The sequence below is a fragment of the Marmota flaviventris genome, chromosome 4 (genome assembly GCF_047511675.1).
Source record: "Marmota flaviventris isolate mMarFla1 chromosome 4, mMarFla1.hap1, whole genome shotgun sequence".
Lineage (NCBI taxonomy): Eukaryota > Metazoa > Chordata > Mammalia > Rodentia > Sciuridae > Marmota > Marmota flaviventris.
The window spans coordinates 99774712-99794039 of record NC_092501.1 but is presented as its reverse complement, the minus strand read 5'-3'; the positions used below and the strand labels follow the sequence as shown (position 1 = coordinate 99794039).

Genomic DNA, 19328 nt, shown 5'->3' with positions numbered 1-19328 from the left:
TTTATCAATGACTAAGTGAATTATAGTATTATACAAAGAAAAATATTTATTCTTTTTTTTTAAAAAGAGAGTGAGAGAGAGAGAGAGGGGGAAGGAGAGAGAGAGAGAGAGAGAATTTTTAATATATATTTTTTTTAGTTTTTCGGCGGACACAACATCTTTGTTTGTATGTGGTGCTGAGGATCGAACCCGGGCCGCACACATGCCAGGCGAGCGCACTACCGCTTGAGCTACATCCCCAGCCCAATATTTATTCTTGATAGATTTTTCCCTTATTTTAGCAGAAAAAGTAATAAACTTGGTGATACTTATATAAATAAGTATTTTATTATATTTATACTTTTATGAAGGCCAAGGAAGAAAGGATGAAGCTTTCGGTTTATGATGAAATAATTCAAGTGTGCTTTGTGTGCAGCTTCCCATCTTGCCTGGATAGACTTTCCTCTGTGTGGGTGCCAGTGACACCTGATACCAGCGTTTCATGTTTTGTTTTCAGGATCAGTTCAGTGATATGAGAATCAGCATAAACCAGATGCCTGGGAACAGCCTTGACTTTGGGTTTACAATAAAATGGGATTTTTCCAGGATCTTTGTGGCATCAGTTGAGGAAGGTAAATCATAGATTTTACTCTACTGAACTGTCTTCTCCTTTGTTATCCTATCCTGGGGGGGTGGGGGTGGGTGGGAATTGCAGAAATTGATTTGTTTGTTATAAGAGAAAAAAATATATTTACTAATTCATTTTACTAATGTGAAAATTCATTAGTAAATAAAGATGTATCCTCTTCCCTGAGACTGTTAGCTGGGGTTGCAGATTCATACATTGTTTATTCCTATTGCCTAATTAATTTTAGTTTTGAAGAAGACTTTTTACAGAATTTTTCAATTTTAAGCTTATTTTTTTGAAATGCTAACAAATAGAATTTATTTGCAGATTTTGATTGAAATTTTTATCAGTAGCCATTGTGTTTGTTATTTAGTGGTTTTGGGGATTGAACCCAGGAATTGGCACCTGCTTGGCAGGCACTCCACTACAGACCTACTTTCCCAGCTGAATGTGGTGTTTTTTGCGCATACTAATATATCTATTGTTTATGGAGGCAAAAGGTCTTGAGATATTTGTAAAGGGATTACCTCCTCCACCCAGGGTCATAACAAGTTAAACCCAGAAACTTTGCCAATTATTATTACAAGGCCTAAAATTAAAATGAGAGCTATTATATTTAAGAGGAAACCCTTGTTTATATACTTTAGCTACATAAAATTGCATGTCAACATTGATTTTTCTTTTGATTGCTTCAATTAGGTAGTGGTATTTTAGTTATGGTATTAATGTTATATAATATTAAGTGTCCTTATTTCTTTCTGCTCCCTTCCAGAGAGTATCAGATGTGCAAACTCAAAGTATAGTACATGTCACATTTAAAATTTTTTTAAAATAGTTGTACACAATACTTTTATTTTATTTTTTTTATGTGGTGCTGAGGATCCAACCCAGGGCCTCGAACATGCTAGGCAAGCACTCTACCACTGAGCCACAATCCCAGCCCACGTATCACATTTTTAACCTGAAAATAATTAAGACTTTCTTTGTCCTTAGGAGGTTAATAAATTTTATTGGATAGTGAACTTATCATTTCTCCTTTCAATATCAATGAAGATGCATACTACTAGAATTAAAAAAATGCCTTTGGTGCCTTGTTTGTTGCAAATACTCACCCCAAATATTTGATAGCTTAAAAAAAATCTAGTGACTCTTCTGCATCTGAAAACAATGAGAAGTTGTTAGTTGAGATTAAGATGTTATTTTTCCTTAATTTAAAGAAACAGTGACTAATAGACCATAAAGGATTTTAAGACAATTGATTGTTTAATTTACTTTACGTTAATTTTAGGTAGCCCAGCAGAATTTTCTCAGCTACAGGTAGATGATGAGATTATTGCTGTTAACAACATCAAGTTTACATATAAGGATACAAAAGAGTGGGAGGAAACCATGGCTCGTGCTCGAGAAACTGGAAACCTAGTGATGGATGTCAGGCGCCATGGGAAGTCTGGTGAGTGAGTTTTACTGTGTCTGGCTTTCTAAGTTGGGAAACTGGTCTTTGGCAAGTGGTTGTAACAATTTGCTTTAATAATTTTGTGTTTTTTCATTTTACTTTGTTGCTTAAAAGCTTCTTGTTTTTATGTTGGAACAAATCTTGTATAATACCTCTTTCAGTATGCTGTCTGAAAACTCTTCATTAGCAAACTTACTGAATTCTACATTATATGACTAGTTTATATCCTGATTGGACTGAATGCAAACATCAATTCAATGCAAATGTAATTGCATTTGGAGTCATTTGTAAGGATGTTGAATATTAAGAAATACTGTGCTTTAACTTTCTCTGCAGTAGCGTAACTGAACTGGTATAAAAGCATGATTGGTCATATTCCTATTATTGTTCTCAAAGAACTTTCAGTATACATTTTCTATCATTGTATTTCTGAGTTCCCAGTTGAGGTTGGATGTGAAAGGGCATACCTACCATCTTATTACATAAAAATATAATATTTAGTCTTGGTTTATAGAAAGATTCAGTAAATTTGCTAGTCTTTTCATGACTAACATGATTTAACTTTTGTGTTTGGGAAGGTGATTCTTCTGCACACTACCTGATATGTCTGTCTGTCTGTCTTATATATGTGTGTTTTGTATATGTGCATTTCAGTAACTTTATTCTTTCCACATCATCATTTATGTGTACTCATTTCTTGATCTTCATGTGCCAATCAGATTGGGGCAAAGACCAGCCTTCCCTGCCATTTATACGGCATAAAACCCTCAATCTCACCAGTATGGCTACCAAAATTATAGGTTCACCTGAAACAAAGTGGATTGATACAACTTCTGGAATTTACAATTCAGACAAGTCTTCAGATTTATCAGTAACAACTGATTTCTCCGAAAGCCTTCAGAGCCCTACTGTAAGTATTTTGAGAACTAGGAGTATACTACAGAGACAAAGCCATGATATAGATTATATCTGCAGAAGAAAATTTATTTTTTAAGCAATTTAAATACCACATTTAAAACATAAGTAATTGAATAAGGTAATGTATAGTAAAGAGAATAAAATGTATTTTTGAAAGTCATAAGGCCTTACCCATTAATGGGGTATTATTAGTGACTTATGTAATGGTAAATCAAAAGATCCCATAATGTTGTTTTGCAGGTATTTCTTACCAATCTTTCATCATTACAACAATCTCTCAGATCTCATGAATGTGAAGTAGCAATTATGTAAAATTATACACTAAAACTTCTATATGCTCTTTAGTCTTCACTGGCAAAGGGAATGTAGTCATTGTGTGCAATATAAAACCTCATCAAGCATTTTTAGTTCTTGTGTGGGTGTATTTGATAGGTAGAATTATGTGTGTGATTAAGATATAATCAGTTCCATTAATTGATTCTAAAATTATGCAGAATTTTTTTAGGTGTCAAATAATACTTTTTTATATAGGCTTTGAAAACAGTGTGTCTATTTAGAGTATGAATTGTTCATTTAAATTAATAATTTAAATTTGTAACTAAAACTTTTACTTAATAGAGATCTTGCTACATTCTGAAGCAACAATTTAAATGTTAGAGATTCCTATATGATCATTTTACTTAGTCATTAAGTTAAGCCAAATGGATTAAAGACTATTTTGTCCACCATATTTCTTAGAATGTTAATGTCTGATTAAACTTAAGGTCATCCTTGCCTGAAGCTAGTCATTAATCTTTCCACAAATAATGAAGAATAAGTCTCTACTACATGTAAAAAGCTTTTGAGGATCAATAGCCTTAAAACCAATCTTGTTAAAAGTTACTCTCTCTGATGAGAAATGAATTATTTAAGCTCAAAGTCCAATAGAAGAGAATATTAATTAGCATGTTTGTCCTTTCTAGTACACTGAATCCAAAGAAATCAATGGAATTCATGATGAAAGCAACACTATTGAATCAAAAGGTAAACATCACATTATCATTTACATCTGTAATGTAGAAAAAGTCATAGCTCCCAAGTTCTGCTATTCTAAAATTAATTTCATTGAGAGAAAAACTGATCCACTGCAAGTTGAAACTAAAAGGTTAGCACACAGATCCAATTGCAAACAGGTGGAAGGGCGTTTGATTCCAGCGTTAAATAGTTCAGGAATTGCAAACAAAACTTTGGCAGCATGTTCTGGGTGCCTGTGTGCCTAAGCCAAATAAGAACAGGTTTTCCTGAGACCAGCAGCTTTCTGGCTGTGGCATGCTGGCAAAGGAAATCTTCATTAAATAAAAAACAATGAATGAAGTTTCCTTTTTCCCTTTATTGTTGTGAAAGAGACAAACTTGGACACAGCTAATCTTAATAGAGAACTGCCAATTGTAGTAACAGTTGTTAGTGGTCACACTCCTTATTTTAAAAAAAAGGCACAATATCTAGGGAATTTGGAGTTATCATTCTCTTTCTTTTTCTGCTCAGACACAAATAATTTATCTATTGTATACCATGTACCATTCTTCAGGCATACAAAATACACAACAAAGATCTCTCTGATCAACATGACAGGGAAGGATACCCAAAGAAGATGAAGCTTCATTTACCATAAAATCAGGCTGCCAAGAATGGGATGGATTTGTATAGTGTTTGTTAACTTTCCCACTTTATTGTACACTATGTCAAATCCAACCTAAATTTATAAATTTCCTTTCCCTCATTGATTATTTCTCTTTATATTTCATTTCCAATAGAAATGACTATATTTTAATTTTTTTAAAATTTATTTTTTAATCAAAGGAAGTTTTAAAACAAGCATTTCTTATTTTTCTTCCTGATACCAAATCTCTAAAGCATCTTGGTCCTCTTCTGCCAGTGGCCCAGGCAGAGCCAACTGATAAAGACATCTAATGCTTTAGTGACAGTAGGACTATACACAGGCCCTGCCATTTGAAGATTTTGTTTAGAAAAATAAACAGCAACCAGTATGAAGTAATAATCACATTTATATTTTATGCCATACTCTTGTCACAGATATGTGGGAGAAGTCACTGTTTTCTAATTTTTTTGATTGAAGTTCATTTTGTCTAAGTTAGCAGCTACAAGATCTTGAAAACTAGAGCAAAATATTTTAGATTGAAAAAAATCATAATTTCAGCATTTGTTTTCATTTGATCTTCCTGTAGCTATTATTTATTTTGTTGTCCTCCTCCTCCCCAATAATTTTCAGTTCTTATTCATCAGTGTTATGAAAATTCTTTGGCAGAAAAAATGTTAGATTGATTAACTTAAGCAAAATGTGTTAATTTTTATTTCCCTAAAGCTTTGTGACCTAGCACGGACTGTATGACTTTCACAGCAGTGAAAGTATGAATGTTGTCTATTAAAATTTATTAATGAAGATATTTTTTGTTCCTTTTACTAATTTAAATGTAATATAGACTACTAAAATATATGTGTCTGTATCCCTTGAAATAATTCATGTTTTCTGTGGCTGTTAGTTTTGTCATTAAAAAAAAAATTGATACAGATTTGAAAGGTGTGTCAGGTATCATTTAATTTACCAGTGGTGAGAAATTAAAATGAATGATATGATATGGTATTTATTATTATTATTATTTTTATTTTCCAACTAGCATCTGAACCCATTTCTTTGAAAAACTTAAAAAGACGATCACAATTTTTTGAACAAGGTAAACCACAAAGCTAATAGTATGTTCCCTTTCATGGACTTGTTTTCATTCTCCATTCTTCTGATGGTCTGTGGTTCTGGGAACTGAGCCTCTTCAGTTTGGCTGTCATTATGACCCAGCAACATAACCCATTTCCATTCTTTCCCTAGGCTCATCAGGCTTTTCTTACAGTTCATGGGTCTACCTCTGTGGTAATGGGTCTTTGTGTGTCCTTTGTATAGCTATAAAGGTTTTTTCTCTTTTAACTGATTAAAAAACAAATAAAAACAAAAAACTGAGATGCTGTTAAACACACATGTCTTTCCACTGGGTGGTAACAGTAAGAAATGAGGAGTTTCATTTAAATCTTACTACTTTCTACAAATTGCATAATGTTACACTACACCAACATACAATTGACCAATCTTTAAAAACTGACCTGTTTTTGGTTGTGAAAATGCTCTGAATAAAGAGTAGAATTATTTGTTGCTATGGGATGGTGGCTTTGGAATGTCAATGTGACTTCAAAGTAATAAATTAATTTGAGTTGCATCTGAGGACAGGTGCATTTTGGGCTTCTTGATGTTGGTGTAGGTTGGGCAGGGCTGTTTCACAAATACGTGATGCATGTGACATTTCCTCCCTTTCACGATTGTCGGTTGCTCTGTCTCATGAATGCAATTTGAGCTCTGTTTTTTGCTATGAAGAACTTAAAAGTAATGTTCAACATTCGAGATGCAACAGCTGGAGCAGATTGTGCTGTTGTTGTCTAAAATGTTATTCTTCCTTTTAAGATTACTGAAACACAAACCTGTCTTATAACATGATACTGGACTTGTGTATATTGTGTTAATCACCTACTGTTCTTCCTTTGGTGGGTGAAGGTCACTTTTTAACCAGAAATAGCTTGCATGTCTGTTTGTGTCAGTATCCTTAGTGTTTTGGTTCATCTTTTAAATTAAACTATTGTTTTCTATGGTTATTTAAGTGAAATAATATTATACTCCTACTCAAATTGGCCAAAATAAAATAATTTCTTTTCTATCTTGATTCTAATTTTGATTTTATTTTCTTCAGTAAACTATTCTGGGAAGACCATTTTTCTGTCTCAAAGCAGTTTTCTTAAAAAAATTACAGAAGGAAATACTTTAACAACTGAGGTTTCAGGAAAATTTACAAATAGCATATACTAATATATTTTCTGAAAGTTTACATTTTTATGATCATTGTATTATGTACAGACACATACTTATGTAGGCTTCTAAGGATAAAAATAATAAGAATGTGCCCTGAAGTTCAAACATGAAACTTGACTACTTGTTTTGCAAATGATAGTAAAGTTACATGTTCTTGAATATGTTGTAGTGGCACGTTTTTTTTTTTGTTTTGAATGACTTGTAGCTGTCATACTACAATTACACAGTTGCAAGTAAATAACTGAATTTGTTATATGTTGTAACATTTGAGATTCTTTTTTTTCTGTTAGACCAAACTGTGAGATCTTTTATTCTTTTAGTAATAAAAGAACCCTAAAATGCTTTCAGGATGTCCATTGATTCAGCTCTGGTATCTGGAGCTAGTGTGTGCCTTTGGCACCCCTGGATAATCTTCTTGTTATTGGCTTTGAATTTGAAGAATAACAAATGAAACTAAAGGGAAAAAAGGATATATTGACTTGTTTTAAAAAAGTTTATGTCACTTAGTATACTGACATAGGGATAGTTAGGATGTAACTTTCTGAAAGGAATTATTTCATAGAAACAAAAAGACTAATATTGTATTTTTTCCCTCCTTGCCCACATGCTGCAAAGCAGGAAGCTCTGACTCTGTGGTTCCTGATGTAAGTAGTATTCATTTGTAGTTGGGAATAAGTAAGGTGAGCTGGTGGGAACAAACTCATATGCAGTAGCTTTGCTTACATTATTTTCAGTTGCATAGGGTATATCCTCCAAGTTGAGAAGAGTTACTTTGAAATATTAAGCTAGTTCTTCTCTGGTACAGTACAAAGCAGAGTGTAAGATGAATAATTGATATTTGTGAAAGTGGTTCAATAGATGACTTAATGAAACTCCATTGTTGTTCTTTGATAACTGGTTAGCTTCCAGTTCCAACCCTCAGTGCCCCCAGTCGCTGGGCATGGGATCAAGAGGAGGAGCGAAAGCGGCAGGAGAGGTGGCAGAAGGAGCAGGACCGTCTACTTCAGGTAGTGTGGGATGGCATGAGTGAATAGGAATTAGGCTTAGCTTTCATGGCTTCTTTCTGGTCCATGTCAACCAGTATAGAAAAGCAAATTTTAAAAAATAAAACCAATAGTTTCATCTCTATTGTTTTGTAGGTAGCACATTTTGCGTTAATTAGATTTCCATTTTGAAGATTTCCAGAGTTATCCTTTTAAAATCATTTTTATTAGCTTTTATATGTACTTTCAGAGTACATGAGGGGTGCACTCAGGAAAGGTAAATAGTCTTTGTGAGGACTTAGTTCTCCTCAGTGATTGAGTAGGTTCGATACGGAATAATTTAGTCTTTCTCACAGCTGGAAGCTTTGAGGAATTATGTCCATGGTAAAGGGTAGATATGCATCTAATTTGGTATATGCACACTTTTCTGACATCTGCATTTAGTTCCTTAAAATTCTCTGCTACTTTAGGGACTAAAATCTGGTTGGTTAAATGAAAATAAAATCATGTATTTAAAGGTTGAGGTTAGGGAGAACCAAAGTATTAATGAAAGATTCTGTTTAAAATGTAAAGTTATTAAAAAAATGAAAAGTTATTAATACTGATTAATACACTGTGTTTTCTCACAGGAAAAATACCAACGTGAGCAAGAGAAACTGAGGGAAGAGTGGCAAAGGGCTAAGCAGGAGGCTGAGAGAGAGAATTCCAAGTACTTGGATGAGGTATCATTGAAACAGGCTGCTTACTTCCTTCTCTTTACCTGGTTGGTGAAACTAGCTGAGAAGTAAGGGACTCCTCATTTCCTCTGAGTTTGGCCACATGTTCACCTCTCTAGTTTTTTTGAAAAAAACTGGTTTAGAGTTTGGCCTTGATGTTTCAATCTTTCTCTTAGTTTTTCTATTATATCATTAAATAATTATATTAATAGAACTTCAGTGCTTCTTCCTCCAACTTATATCTCAGTCACTTGGGAGGCCTTCTTTAGCTATTATCCTAGCTACTCAGGAGGCTGAGGCAGAAGAATTGCAAGTTTGAAGCAATTGGGCAACTTAGCAAGACCCTCCCTGTCTTAAAATAAAATGACTGGCGGTATAGTGCAGTGGTATAGTGTGTGCCTAGCATGTGTGAAGTCTTGGGTTCAATCCTTATCACCACCAAGAGGAAAAAAAATCAATGAAATTTTGGGCAACTACAGTTAATACCTAAAAATTAGTATCTATGTATGTGAAATTATTGATATACAGATTGAGATGGATTTCTCTTTTCCACTGGTCACATAGGAACTGATGGTCCTAAACTCAAACAGCATTTCTCTGACCACACGGGAACCTGCCATTGCCACTTGGGAGGCCACCTGGAGTGAAGGGTCCAAGTCTTCTGACAGGGAAGGAACTCGAGCAGGAGAGGAGGAGAGGAGACAGCAGGAAGAGGATGTTGTTCATGAGGACCAAAGACAGAAGCTGCAGGAACAATTCATTCTTGAGAGAGAGGGGAAACTGAAGGAGCAACAAGCTCAGGAAGAACAGGAGAAGAAACAGCGGGAGGCTGAGGCTGAGGCGCAGAAGCACCGTGCAGAAGAGCAGAAGCGCCAGGCAGAGATAGAGAGGGAAACTTCGGTCAAAATATACCAGTACAGGAGGTCTGTCCCCACCACTGAATGTTGCACAGGAGTTTAAATAGGATTGGCTTCACTGTGTGCATTACACTTCAAAGCACCTTGTTGGTCTTCTGCTGCTACCATCTTTTCTCTGCACAAGTGAATGCAAGAATCCCAACAGAGCCTTTAGATCACAAATCTAATCATGTCACCATAATTCCCTGCTCAACTCTCCAGATGGTTTCCTGTCCCCTTAGAACACTGTACAGTCCTCAGCATGGTACAGAAGTCTTATCCAAGCCATGTCTTGGTCCCTTTGTCTACCACTTAATGCCCACCACTCTTGCCCACATTTGTCTGCTGCAGCCATACTGGCCTCCATGTCCAACGTACTCTGCATCTGGACTTTTATATTTTCTGTTTCTCTGCCTGAAAATGTCTTTCCTCACCTATTTGTGTGGCTTACTCATTTTATTCAAATCTCTGCTCAAATGTCACCTTCTTAGATTTTCCAGAATACCTCATTTAAAACATATGACTCTTTCTTTCTTGTCTATGTGCCCTTATCCTGCTTTCTATTATGATGTTGTCTCTCTGTTGGCCTGCCTGCCCCAGTAAAGTATAAGTGCAAAGAGGCCAACAAATTTGTTTTGTTTACTTCTGTAGCCTAGCCCTAGAGCAGTACTGGGGCATGGTGGGCACCCAGTACTTACTTGTGGAATGAGTGATGTATGAGTAACCAATGTCTGTTGGCAGCAGAAGGAAAGTAAAGCTCAAAGTGATAGGTTGAAATACTTTATCTTTGGTTATTAACCCATAGACCATTTACATAAAGAGGCTAGAATAACATTATTTTGGAATCCTTGTCTTAAAGTTTTATATTTTGATTGTAAGTTTTTATTTTTTGGTCAATCTTTTAGGCCTGTTGATTCTTATGATATACCAAACAAAGAGGAAGAATCTTCAGGTTTTCTTCCTAGTGACAGGTGGGTAAAACATTTTATTTGTAGTAATTGGTTTCACCTAAATGGCCCCAGTTCTGCATAGAAACTATTTTGTAAAACTACTTTGCCCTTTGTCTTTTGTGGAATACAAATAGAACTTGCTGGTTAATCTCTGTTATCAGTTAGCTTTTGATGTGTAACAACTTCCCCTAAACTTAGCGACTTATGATTTTGTGGGTCATCTTTCTGGATTGAGCTAATCAGGCAGTTCTTTTAGTTGACTGGGCACCCTCATGTATCTGCTACCAGTTGGCTGGCAGCTGGGGCAATAAGAGCAACTGGGGCATGTGTCTTTCAACATCCAGTAAGTCAGTGGGGTCTTAAGTACATGGCATTGGGCAGAAAAGAGAGGCTTAAAGAGAGAGGAAGCCTACAAGGCTTAGGTCTATGCTATTGTCTATAAAGTTGCAAGGCCAGCTCCATTTCATAGAGGGGAGGAGTCACATTTGCAAAGAGAAATGGACATGGGAAGAATTGTAGAATTGTGTCCTTTTACTTTCCTTTTTTTTTTGGTAATATACCATAGCTTTAAAAAAAATTATAAGTAATGGCTTCAGATTACCTAAAAATAGGTTGTATAAGGGCATATACAGTGAAAATTGTGATCTTTCTTTTAGTCTGTTTGGAACCAGTTGCTCAGTTTTGAGGAATGAAGATAAAATTTCAGATAAGTTTCTGAAAATGTGTTTTAAAACTTCCTAAAGCATTAAGTTTTAATGTTTAATGTAATTTTTATTTTTATTTATTTATTTATTTTTTAATGGAATTTTTAAGGTGCTTTGCAGTTATGAAATCATTAAGGACTTCTGAACAGAATTGGTCAAATATCTAATGTAGGACCAATAGCTTATTATTGAAGAGATGAAATTCCTCCTTGGGGAAATTTGATTTTATTTTTAGATATAAGGGAAACTTATAGGCAATCTGAATGACTGAAAAGGACTCAGAGTATAAAGGAAAAAGGAAAGGAATGACTAGGTAGGAATGGGCCAACAATAACTATAAAAAATTATCTAGTGATAAAAGACCTTATTTATAATGAATCTGAGTGTAAGTCATTAAAATGTTGATCTATCTTTTAGAACTATGTATATTTAAAAAGCTTTATTTATATAGTTTGTTACCTTGGGGAAAATAATTACAATGAAGTGAAAAAACTTAATTCCAGAAAATATGAAATCCTCTAGACATTGCTGATAAAGCCCTAGAGATATCAAGAAGTGTGGCTCTATACCTGGTAATAACTGGTTTTTCCTTTGTAAATAAGTAAAGTTTTTCCAAGAATGTGTGTGTCTATCAGTTGTGGTACATTATTATGTATTATAGATTATTGCACTGCGTACATAAGTATGTTGTATTCATATGAATAACACTACATGTTATTGTAAAATACTCTATATTATTTTGTGTTATGATTACTATTATTTTTGAAGCTCAGTGTGCTTAGTAGAGTGAGAATAAAATTAGCATTTGTTGATTTCTAGAACTAAAGTTAAAAATTTTCAGAAGCTGCTATGCAGGTTGGGCATGATGGCACACGCCTGTAATCCCAGCAGTTCAGGAGGATCACAAGTTCATAGCCAGCCTCAGCAAATTAGAGAGGTCCTAAGCAATTTATCAAGACCCTGTCTCAAAATAAAATATTAAAAGGGGATGGGGATGTGGCTCAGTGGTTAAGTGCCCCTGGATTCAATCCCTGGTACCCCCCCCCCCCAAAAAAAAAAGAAGAAGAAGAAGAAGTAGTAGTTGCTATGCAGTAAGTTTCAGTACCTGTTTGGAGTGCTAGGGTAGTGTTGGGTGAATTGCTGTTCTAGGGTAATCAGTGGTCTAATGCCTCAGAAGTTGAAATCATGATGTTGGGGCAATGTGGAGTGAGCAAGATAGTCTGACTTTGGGTGACCTGATGGCAGATGCTTGGTAAGCCCAGTAAAATTAAGGTCTGGAAGAGTGAATGTTGACAAAATCTGATCAGTAATTATATTCTTCATTTTTGTATTAGAGAAGTATTATCACTTATTCACCTCTTCTTATCATTTCATTTTTCTGTTTTCTGCTAGTACACACAATATAAAAAATTCCTTGGTTTAAAATAAATATAGCTCTCAATAGGAAATAAATCAGCTTCTTTAAAAAACAGTCTTTTTGGTGTTCTTTATAAATATGAAAAAGATGTTCTTATTGAAACACATTTAATATGTTCTTTATTTTTAGGAATAAATCCAGATCTACTACTGAATTGAATGATTACTACACAAATAAAAATGGTAAATGAGATTTTTTTTTCAAACTTCTTCAGTTTGATTGTTTGTGCTATCACATGCAATAATCAGTATTTTTAAGGGCAAGATATTTCAGAATTCATTAAGATTACATGATTTAAAAACTATTTTCAGTGTCTGCATATAATAATAAAACAACAACCCTGTGTTTATTGTGGCTTTATTTATAGTAGAAAACTACTTGGAGATTAAAATGGTTTTTAAATAGCTATTTAAATATGTGAGATTTTGGTAAAATGATGCTGATGCAATTTTATTTAGTAAATTTAATTGCAGCTGAAGAAATGGCACAGAAAAGATTTGCAGAATAGATGAAAAAGTTGTATACAAATTTGAAGTTGTGTATTGAAATGCTAAAATATGAAAAAAAATTCCAAAATGATAATGATTTCATTGACTCCACAAAAATAATTTGGAATCTGATCTTATTAGTATAAAGTTTTTTTTTGTTGTTGTTGAGGTGTGGGGCCCCATCCTAGTTCCGGCATATTGCTGACATGTGGGAGCATGCAAGGCTCTCATTGCCAGCTTTTTCTTTTATCAAAAAGAGAGGGAAAAAAAAAAGATCTGTTTTTTTACGTGTTTTCTTTTAAGCATTGATAAGGAATTTTAAAAAATTTTAGATTCTCCATGAGCAAAACAACAATATCTAACAAGTCAGAATGTTCTGGTGGCATCTAATTTGTAGCCCCTGGTAAGAGCTTGTAGAATTTATAATTTCCATTAGGGGCTCTGTCATCATATTTTCCCTTGAATTTGTAGGACCTTCTAATATCTGGTCCTAGCATACTTTTCCAGTCTTTTCTGCTCTTTTCCCCTTTAGGAACCCTTAAACATAACCAGATTGTCTTCTCCTAATTCTGAATTTGTCAAGATACTTTTTGATATGGTTCCTCTGGTCTTGGATCTTTTCCTATTTGGATTTCCCATTTCTTCTCCCTGAACTTGCCCCTAGCCACCATTAAAGTTATAGTTTAATCTTCTCTGAAATATTTTTTTTTAAAGTTTTAATTACTTATACATGACAGTAGAATGCACTTTGACACATCATACGTAAATGGAGTATAATTTCTCATTCTTCTGGTTGTACATGATGTAGAATTACACTGGTCATATAGTAATATATGTAATAGGATAATGTCAGATTCATTCTACTAACCTTTCTACCTCCATACCCCTCCCTCCCTTCACTCCCTTCAACCTAAGTAATAGCTGTATGCTTTCCTGAGTGAAACTCATGATCTGTTAGTAACAGCAGATCTGACTCAGAAATAATATTGTTTGTGATTCTGGTTCGTGTCTCATCCTGTGTGTGTGTGTGTGTGTTCTCTTTATGAAGTTCAAGTTCCTGAGTGGCATGCAGTGGAAATTATTAACTGTTTAGTGGAATAACTTGATTATACCAGTAAGGTTCTTTTAAAATGGAAAATGTTTTCTTTAAAATTCAACCAAAGTGATAAGCTATGTTAAACTTAGGAGTATATAAGGGTGGTTCTGCTCATTGCTTACTGGAAGATGAAACTAAGACATAGATAAACTATGAATTTTGAAAGAATGACAATAGCAGTAAATACAGAAAAATAAAATAAATCCTTGGATAAAATTTTCTAATTGATATTAAGGCACAGATGATACTTCAGTGGATGATACTTTAATCTTAATGTTTTACCCAAATCGTAAATCAGTCAGCAAACCCAAGAGATAAAGCCCTTATGATAAAACCTGACTTAATGATCATTAATAAATGTGATAATCCAAATTATACTTCTGTAAGTTCCTTAGAACAGAAAGAAGCATAACATTTATTTGGATGGTAACTGTCATTTGGATGCCTGGGCTGTTTTTCCATTTCAGAGACTGAATATGTTCTTAGCCCTGCAGTTTGGTGACATGAATACTCAGGTCGGGTCAGCTAGAAATTCGTGCCTCTGTGGGCTTTCTTTTCCCAAGGGAGTGCAATTTTTTTTTTTTTTTTTAAAGAAAACTTCATGTTCTTACACAGAGTTGTCATAGCCAGTGATCCAGTGATCCCATTCTGGCTCTTCCCTTCTACAGGCAGCCCCTGGGTGTCCCTAGTATGTTCTGTGTTGTGCCTGTGGGTAGGGAACTGGCATCTTCAGAAACAGGAGACAGGTGCTTTCTGTGTCATTGCAGCCACCTCATTGGAAGTTGATAATATGTAAGCATATGTCAGATGTTAAGCTGGACTGTCTTTGGAGATTTATCCACTGTCCTTTCTTATGTACTAACCCTGAAGCTTTTTGTGTATTTTTAATTTAGGAAGCAACAAATACTTGGACCGAATTGGGGGTACAGGCTTTTCACAGAGAAGCTCCAAGAAAGATTCAGCCCCCTCAGAAGCAGAGCTGGAGAGACAACAGATTCTCCAGGAAATGAGAAAGAGAACATCCCTTCACCATGACAATAGCTGGATCCGACAGCGTAGTTCCAGCATAAATAAAGAGCCCATCTGTCTGCCTGGGGTCATGAGAAGGTGGGAGAAGGTTTGGGAATCGCTGCTTCTTTGTTGTGAGGCAAATGCTTAATTTCTAGATGTGCTGGTGATTTGTTTGGACAGAAGAGATATCATAATTTCTTCTACTTACCTGAGGTCTGGCAAGAGGAAGACAAGTAGGAAAAAAAACATTGGGCTCTATCCTATGTCGACCATGAGCCAGATGCTTTGCCTACGACATCTCATTTAATCTGGAGAAACTGGTTTGAAGTAGGGTAGTAATTCTGTGACTCAAGCAGGTAATATAGTTGGACAAGACGACATGGTTAATAGGTTACAAATCTGGTTCTAGAACTCTGAAGTGGGATTGGGATAATTAAATAAGCACTTAGTGCTTTCTGGGCTGCCAAACTTTAAAAAAGGTATTGAAACTTCTGTTTATAATGAGATGATGATTAGATTGGAATTATCAAAATGGGATTTGCAAAGTGTGAAAAATCTAAGTTTTCTAACTTTAAAAAGTTAAGTATACAGAATAAATTAGAGATGAAAAGATGAATATTTTAAAAGATAAATCTTGGTAAACAAATCCTGCAGCTACTTTGAGTCAGTATTTCCTTATTTGACAAACTGGGCAAAGTTATTTTTAACACCCTAGAGACAAAAAGTTCATTTTCTCAGCATACAAATATCTTCTTAAAAATCAGTAAATGAACCTTAATGACTATAAGAAAATAGGTGATTTGAGCAGGCGGTTTATAAGAAAAAGAAACAAAAAGCCAATCAATGTATGAAGATCAACACTATTCCCAAAATAACAATGATATGTCTCTTTTACTTAGGAGATTTGGAAAGAATTATATGATTGCTTAAACTTAGTAATTGTATAAGCAAATAGGAATTCTTCCCAGTTGGGTGGATAGCTTTTCAGTGTGTATTAAGCAAAGTTTTATACATCTGAATTCAGTGAACAATTAAGTTTCTAACATTCTTATCTTCTGGATGTATTTGGATAAGTCTGCACAAATATATCCAAAATGATGAACACTTACACATTATTAATAATGACTGAAAAAAATCACCATGTCCTCTGTGCAAAGGGTACTTAATAGTTGTTCAATAGGTAGTGGTATACCAGAAAGATAAAATACTATATAACCATTAAAGGAAGAGAAAGACATTGCTGCATAATATAGCACTTCAAAACCTAGTGGGTTAAAATAACAACTCGTTCTTTCTCTCAGATCTGAGGGTTGCCTGGGAAATTCTTTGCATGCAGTTGACTGGGGCACTTGAGCAACTGTTGTCATTTAGAGTAGGAGCTGGTAATTTAAAAAAAAGTAGAATAACATTTTAAAAAGAAAAAATAAAGGACTAGACAGTAAATAAGTTTTGTTGGCTGCAGGGGTCTCTGTCACCTATTCTTTGTTTTCTTAATGACTCTTTGAAAAATGAGCTATATATATCTTGGCAATGGGCTGTAATTTGTTGCCCCTCATGCAGAGGGCCCTCTGAAGAGCTTAAGCCATATCTAGTGGTTAGAAATGTCTGTTCTTACCTGTGCTGCTCCACATAGCTGCCTGGGCTTCCTCATGGCATGGCACCTGGATTCAAACAGGTAGACTGGCAGAAGGACATATCCTAATATGTAAGTCTTCTTCCATTCCATGTGCATCATGGCTGCTGATGCCTGTTGGCCACAGATCAAGCCTAAAGTCATTGGCAGGGACTACACAATAGAGTGGATTCCAGAAGGTATGGTTCCTTGGGAACCAGCAAGGTACCATCTGCCACATAAATAGGCATGAAGTTATATGTTAAGTGGTAAATGAGTTATTGAAGACTGTGTTATAGCATTATCCCACTTAAGAATGTTAACAGGCAAATACCTTGCATGTGTATATAAACACATTTGTACTTCTGAAAATTTGATTGTATATGTAAATATTTGCACATGTGAGAAACGTGTGAAGGACCTGTAGTTAGCACAGGTTAGGTTAGGGCAAGTGTGGTAAGTGAGGGAAGGGACCCTTGAAATCCCTCATATACTGTTCTGTGTTGCGTGAGTTTTTCCATGTGATATATTACTCTTATAATGTTAAAGTTAAATGCATATTTTAAGCTTGACATATGAGAATATTTAAGAGTAATAGCAACACAATTGATAAGTGAGGAAAAAACTTATAATTTGCAATTAATATTGGTTGATCAGTATTAATGTAAGTATACAACTTTAAAAGAGATTTTTCAGAAGGTGTCTTTAAGTCAGTTTGTGAGCTAAATGTGTTTTCAATTTAAGGGATTGGTTGGCAAATGCTTCTGGTAATGTGGACATTAAGCAGTTGGAATTTAGGGTTTTGGATGGTGAATTATTGAGCATTTCATGGAAGGCTAGTCTGTGTTATTTTGAAATCAGGGTGACTGGGTTGAAAGCTGATTACCACCCTTGACTGGCTCTAACTGTGGTCTGCTTAACTTTGATGAGATTTAAAAAATCTTTTATAGAATTGTGGAGACTAAGTTTAATACTGTTGTGAAAACATCTAGCCTAATACTTATCATATTTAAGTGCTTAAATATAGTTTTGGATTGAATTTGAAAGACTGTAAAATTTATATGTCTAAACTATCAAAGATAATGGTTGTCTGTCTTACTGTTAGCTTTTATCTTAAAAAATACTTTTCTTTCCACTTTGGTTGTACTTATTTTATCTAAGCACCAAGTGAATGAAGTAAAAGTGAAGGTTGATTGAAATGTGAAACCTCATGCTAGCTCTGATGATGAGCAATTTACCTATTCAAGGTAATTTTCTATGTAAGTGGATGTAAATTAATACCTGCTTTAGAAGTACACAGAATGGACCTTTTAATGGTTGTAATGATGTGTTGAATAGGTTTCTAGTTGGATGCCTAATGCTGTTTTGATGAGTCCTTTACGTGTTTCAGAGGTGAGTCTCTAGATAACCTGGACTCCTCCCGATCTGCTTCTTGGCGACAGTCCCCTTGGCTTGGTCAGCCTGCAGGCGTCTATGCTTCTTCCTCTGTTCAAGACTTCAGTCGCCCACCACCTCAGCTGTTGTCCACATCCAACCGTGCCTACATGCGGAACCCATCCTCCAGTGTGCTGCCTCCTTCTGCTGGCCCTGGGAAGGCCACCACGGGCGGAGTCACCAACCAGACCCCTGCCCCTCGCAGCCATTCCCCTTCCACTCCACAGCCACAGCCACAGCCAGGCACTCAGCCCCGCAGCAGGTGAGGCCCTTTGTTTTTCTCCTCTCCTTCTCTTAGTCTCAAGGTTTTTTAAATCAAAATTTCCCCTAAATCTTGTTCAAGCTTTCAGTGAAAAAAGAACAGCACATTTGAATATGTCACAGTCAGATTGAGAAGACTTTCTTAATATCTCTTCATGCTACCCTAATAGTATTTATAGATGTCTCAGAAGTCAGTGGAGACCTTGAAGATGTCTACCAGTTGCCAGGGTTTTCTTGGCCTGAGCGTGTGGTCAGTGTCTTGGTGTAAGACATATCTGAATAGTCCTCCATGTGGAATCATAAAAACATATACTAGATCACAGATGCTTTTCCTGTTTATGGGTAAAAGCAGTATTGTAAAATGTTTGGCTGTTTTAATGACACTGCAATACAAACTCATTTTATAGGAACTGAGTATAAGAGAAGACATTATAATCAAGTGTTCATAGTCTGGTGAGCTTTAACAACCTGGGTTTAAAAAAATATTAAGTAGGTTAGGTCTTTGGTTTTGGGGTTTTTGATTGCCAGAATCCTTGCTTAGATGTTACCTGGTTTGCCATCATTTTGTTCAGGCTACATCAACTGAGTTCCATAGTTCACATGGGGTGGGAAGTGTGTGAGAGTTTAATAGCATCACTAGCCACGTGCCTTGTGCTGTGGAGTGAAGCTCAAATGTCAGAGTGGGTTTCTTTTGTGTTTCGTGTAAGTACATGCTTCTGTTGTCACCCCAAGGGAATTCTGGCACATGCTACATTTTTTTTTTTTTTTAAACAAATGGAACAATTTTTAAAGGTAGAATATACATTGATATTAAGATTTTTTTAACTATCAAAGAAGAGACTTTTATAAGGAATCTTTTTATAATCCAATATAAT

At 35.2% G+C, this 19328-nt stretch overlaps 1 protein-coding gene across 2 annotated transcripts in view; it reads left to right on the top strand.

Annotated features, from left to right (window-relative positions):
• Lmo7 (LIM domain 7) overlaps positions 1–19328 on the top strand; it is a 214120-nt gene that overhangs the window by 190457 nt on the left and 4335 nt on the right. For both annotated transcript variants that reach the window (XM_071611447.1, XM_027938081.3), the window contains 13 exons: positions 497–611; positions 1896–2057; positions 2861–2970; positions 3941–4001; positions 5654–5710; positions 7504–7529; positions 7788–7892; positions 8498–8590; positions 9149–9507; positions 10386–10451; positions 12681–12733; positions 15029–15242; positions 18149–18454. In XM_071611447.1, the coding sequence (XP_071467548.1) occupies positions 497–611; positions 1896–2057; positions 2861–2970; positions 3941–4001; positions 5654–5710; positions 7504–7529; positions 7788–7892; positions 8498–8590; positions 9149–9507; positions 10386–10451; positions 12681–12733; positions 15029–15242; positions 18149–18454 (1727 nt within the window). The remainder of the gene's footprint in view (positions 1–496; positions 612–1895; positions 2058–2860; positions 2971–3940; positions 4002–5653; positions 5711–7503; positions 7530–7787; positions 7893–8497; positions 8591–9148; positions 9508–10385; positions 10452–12680; positions 12734–15028; positions 15243–18148; positions 18455–19328) is intronic.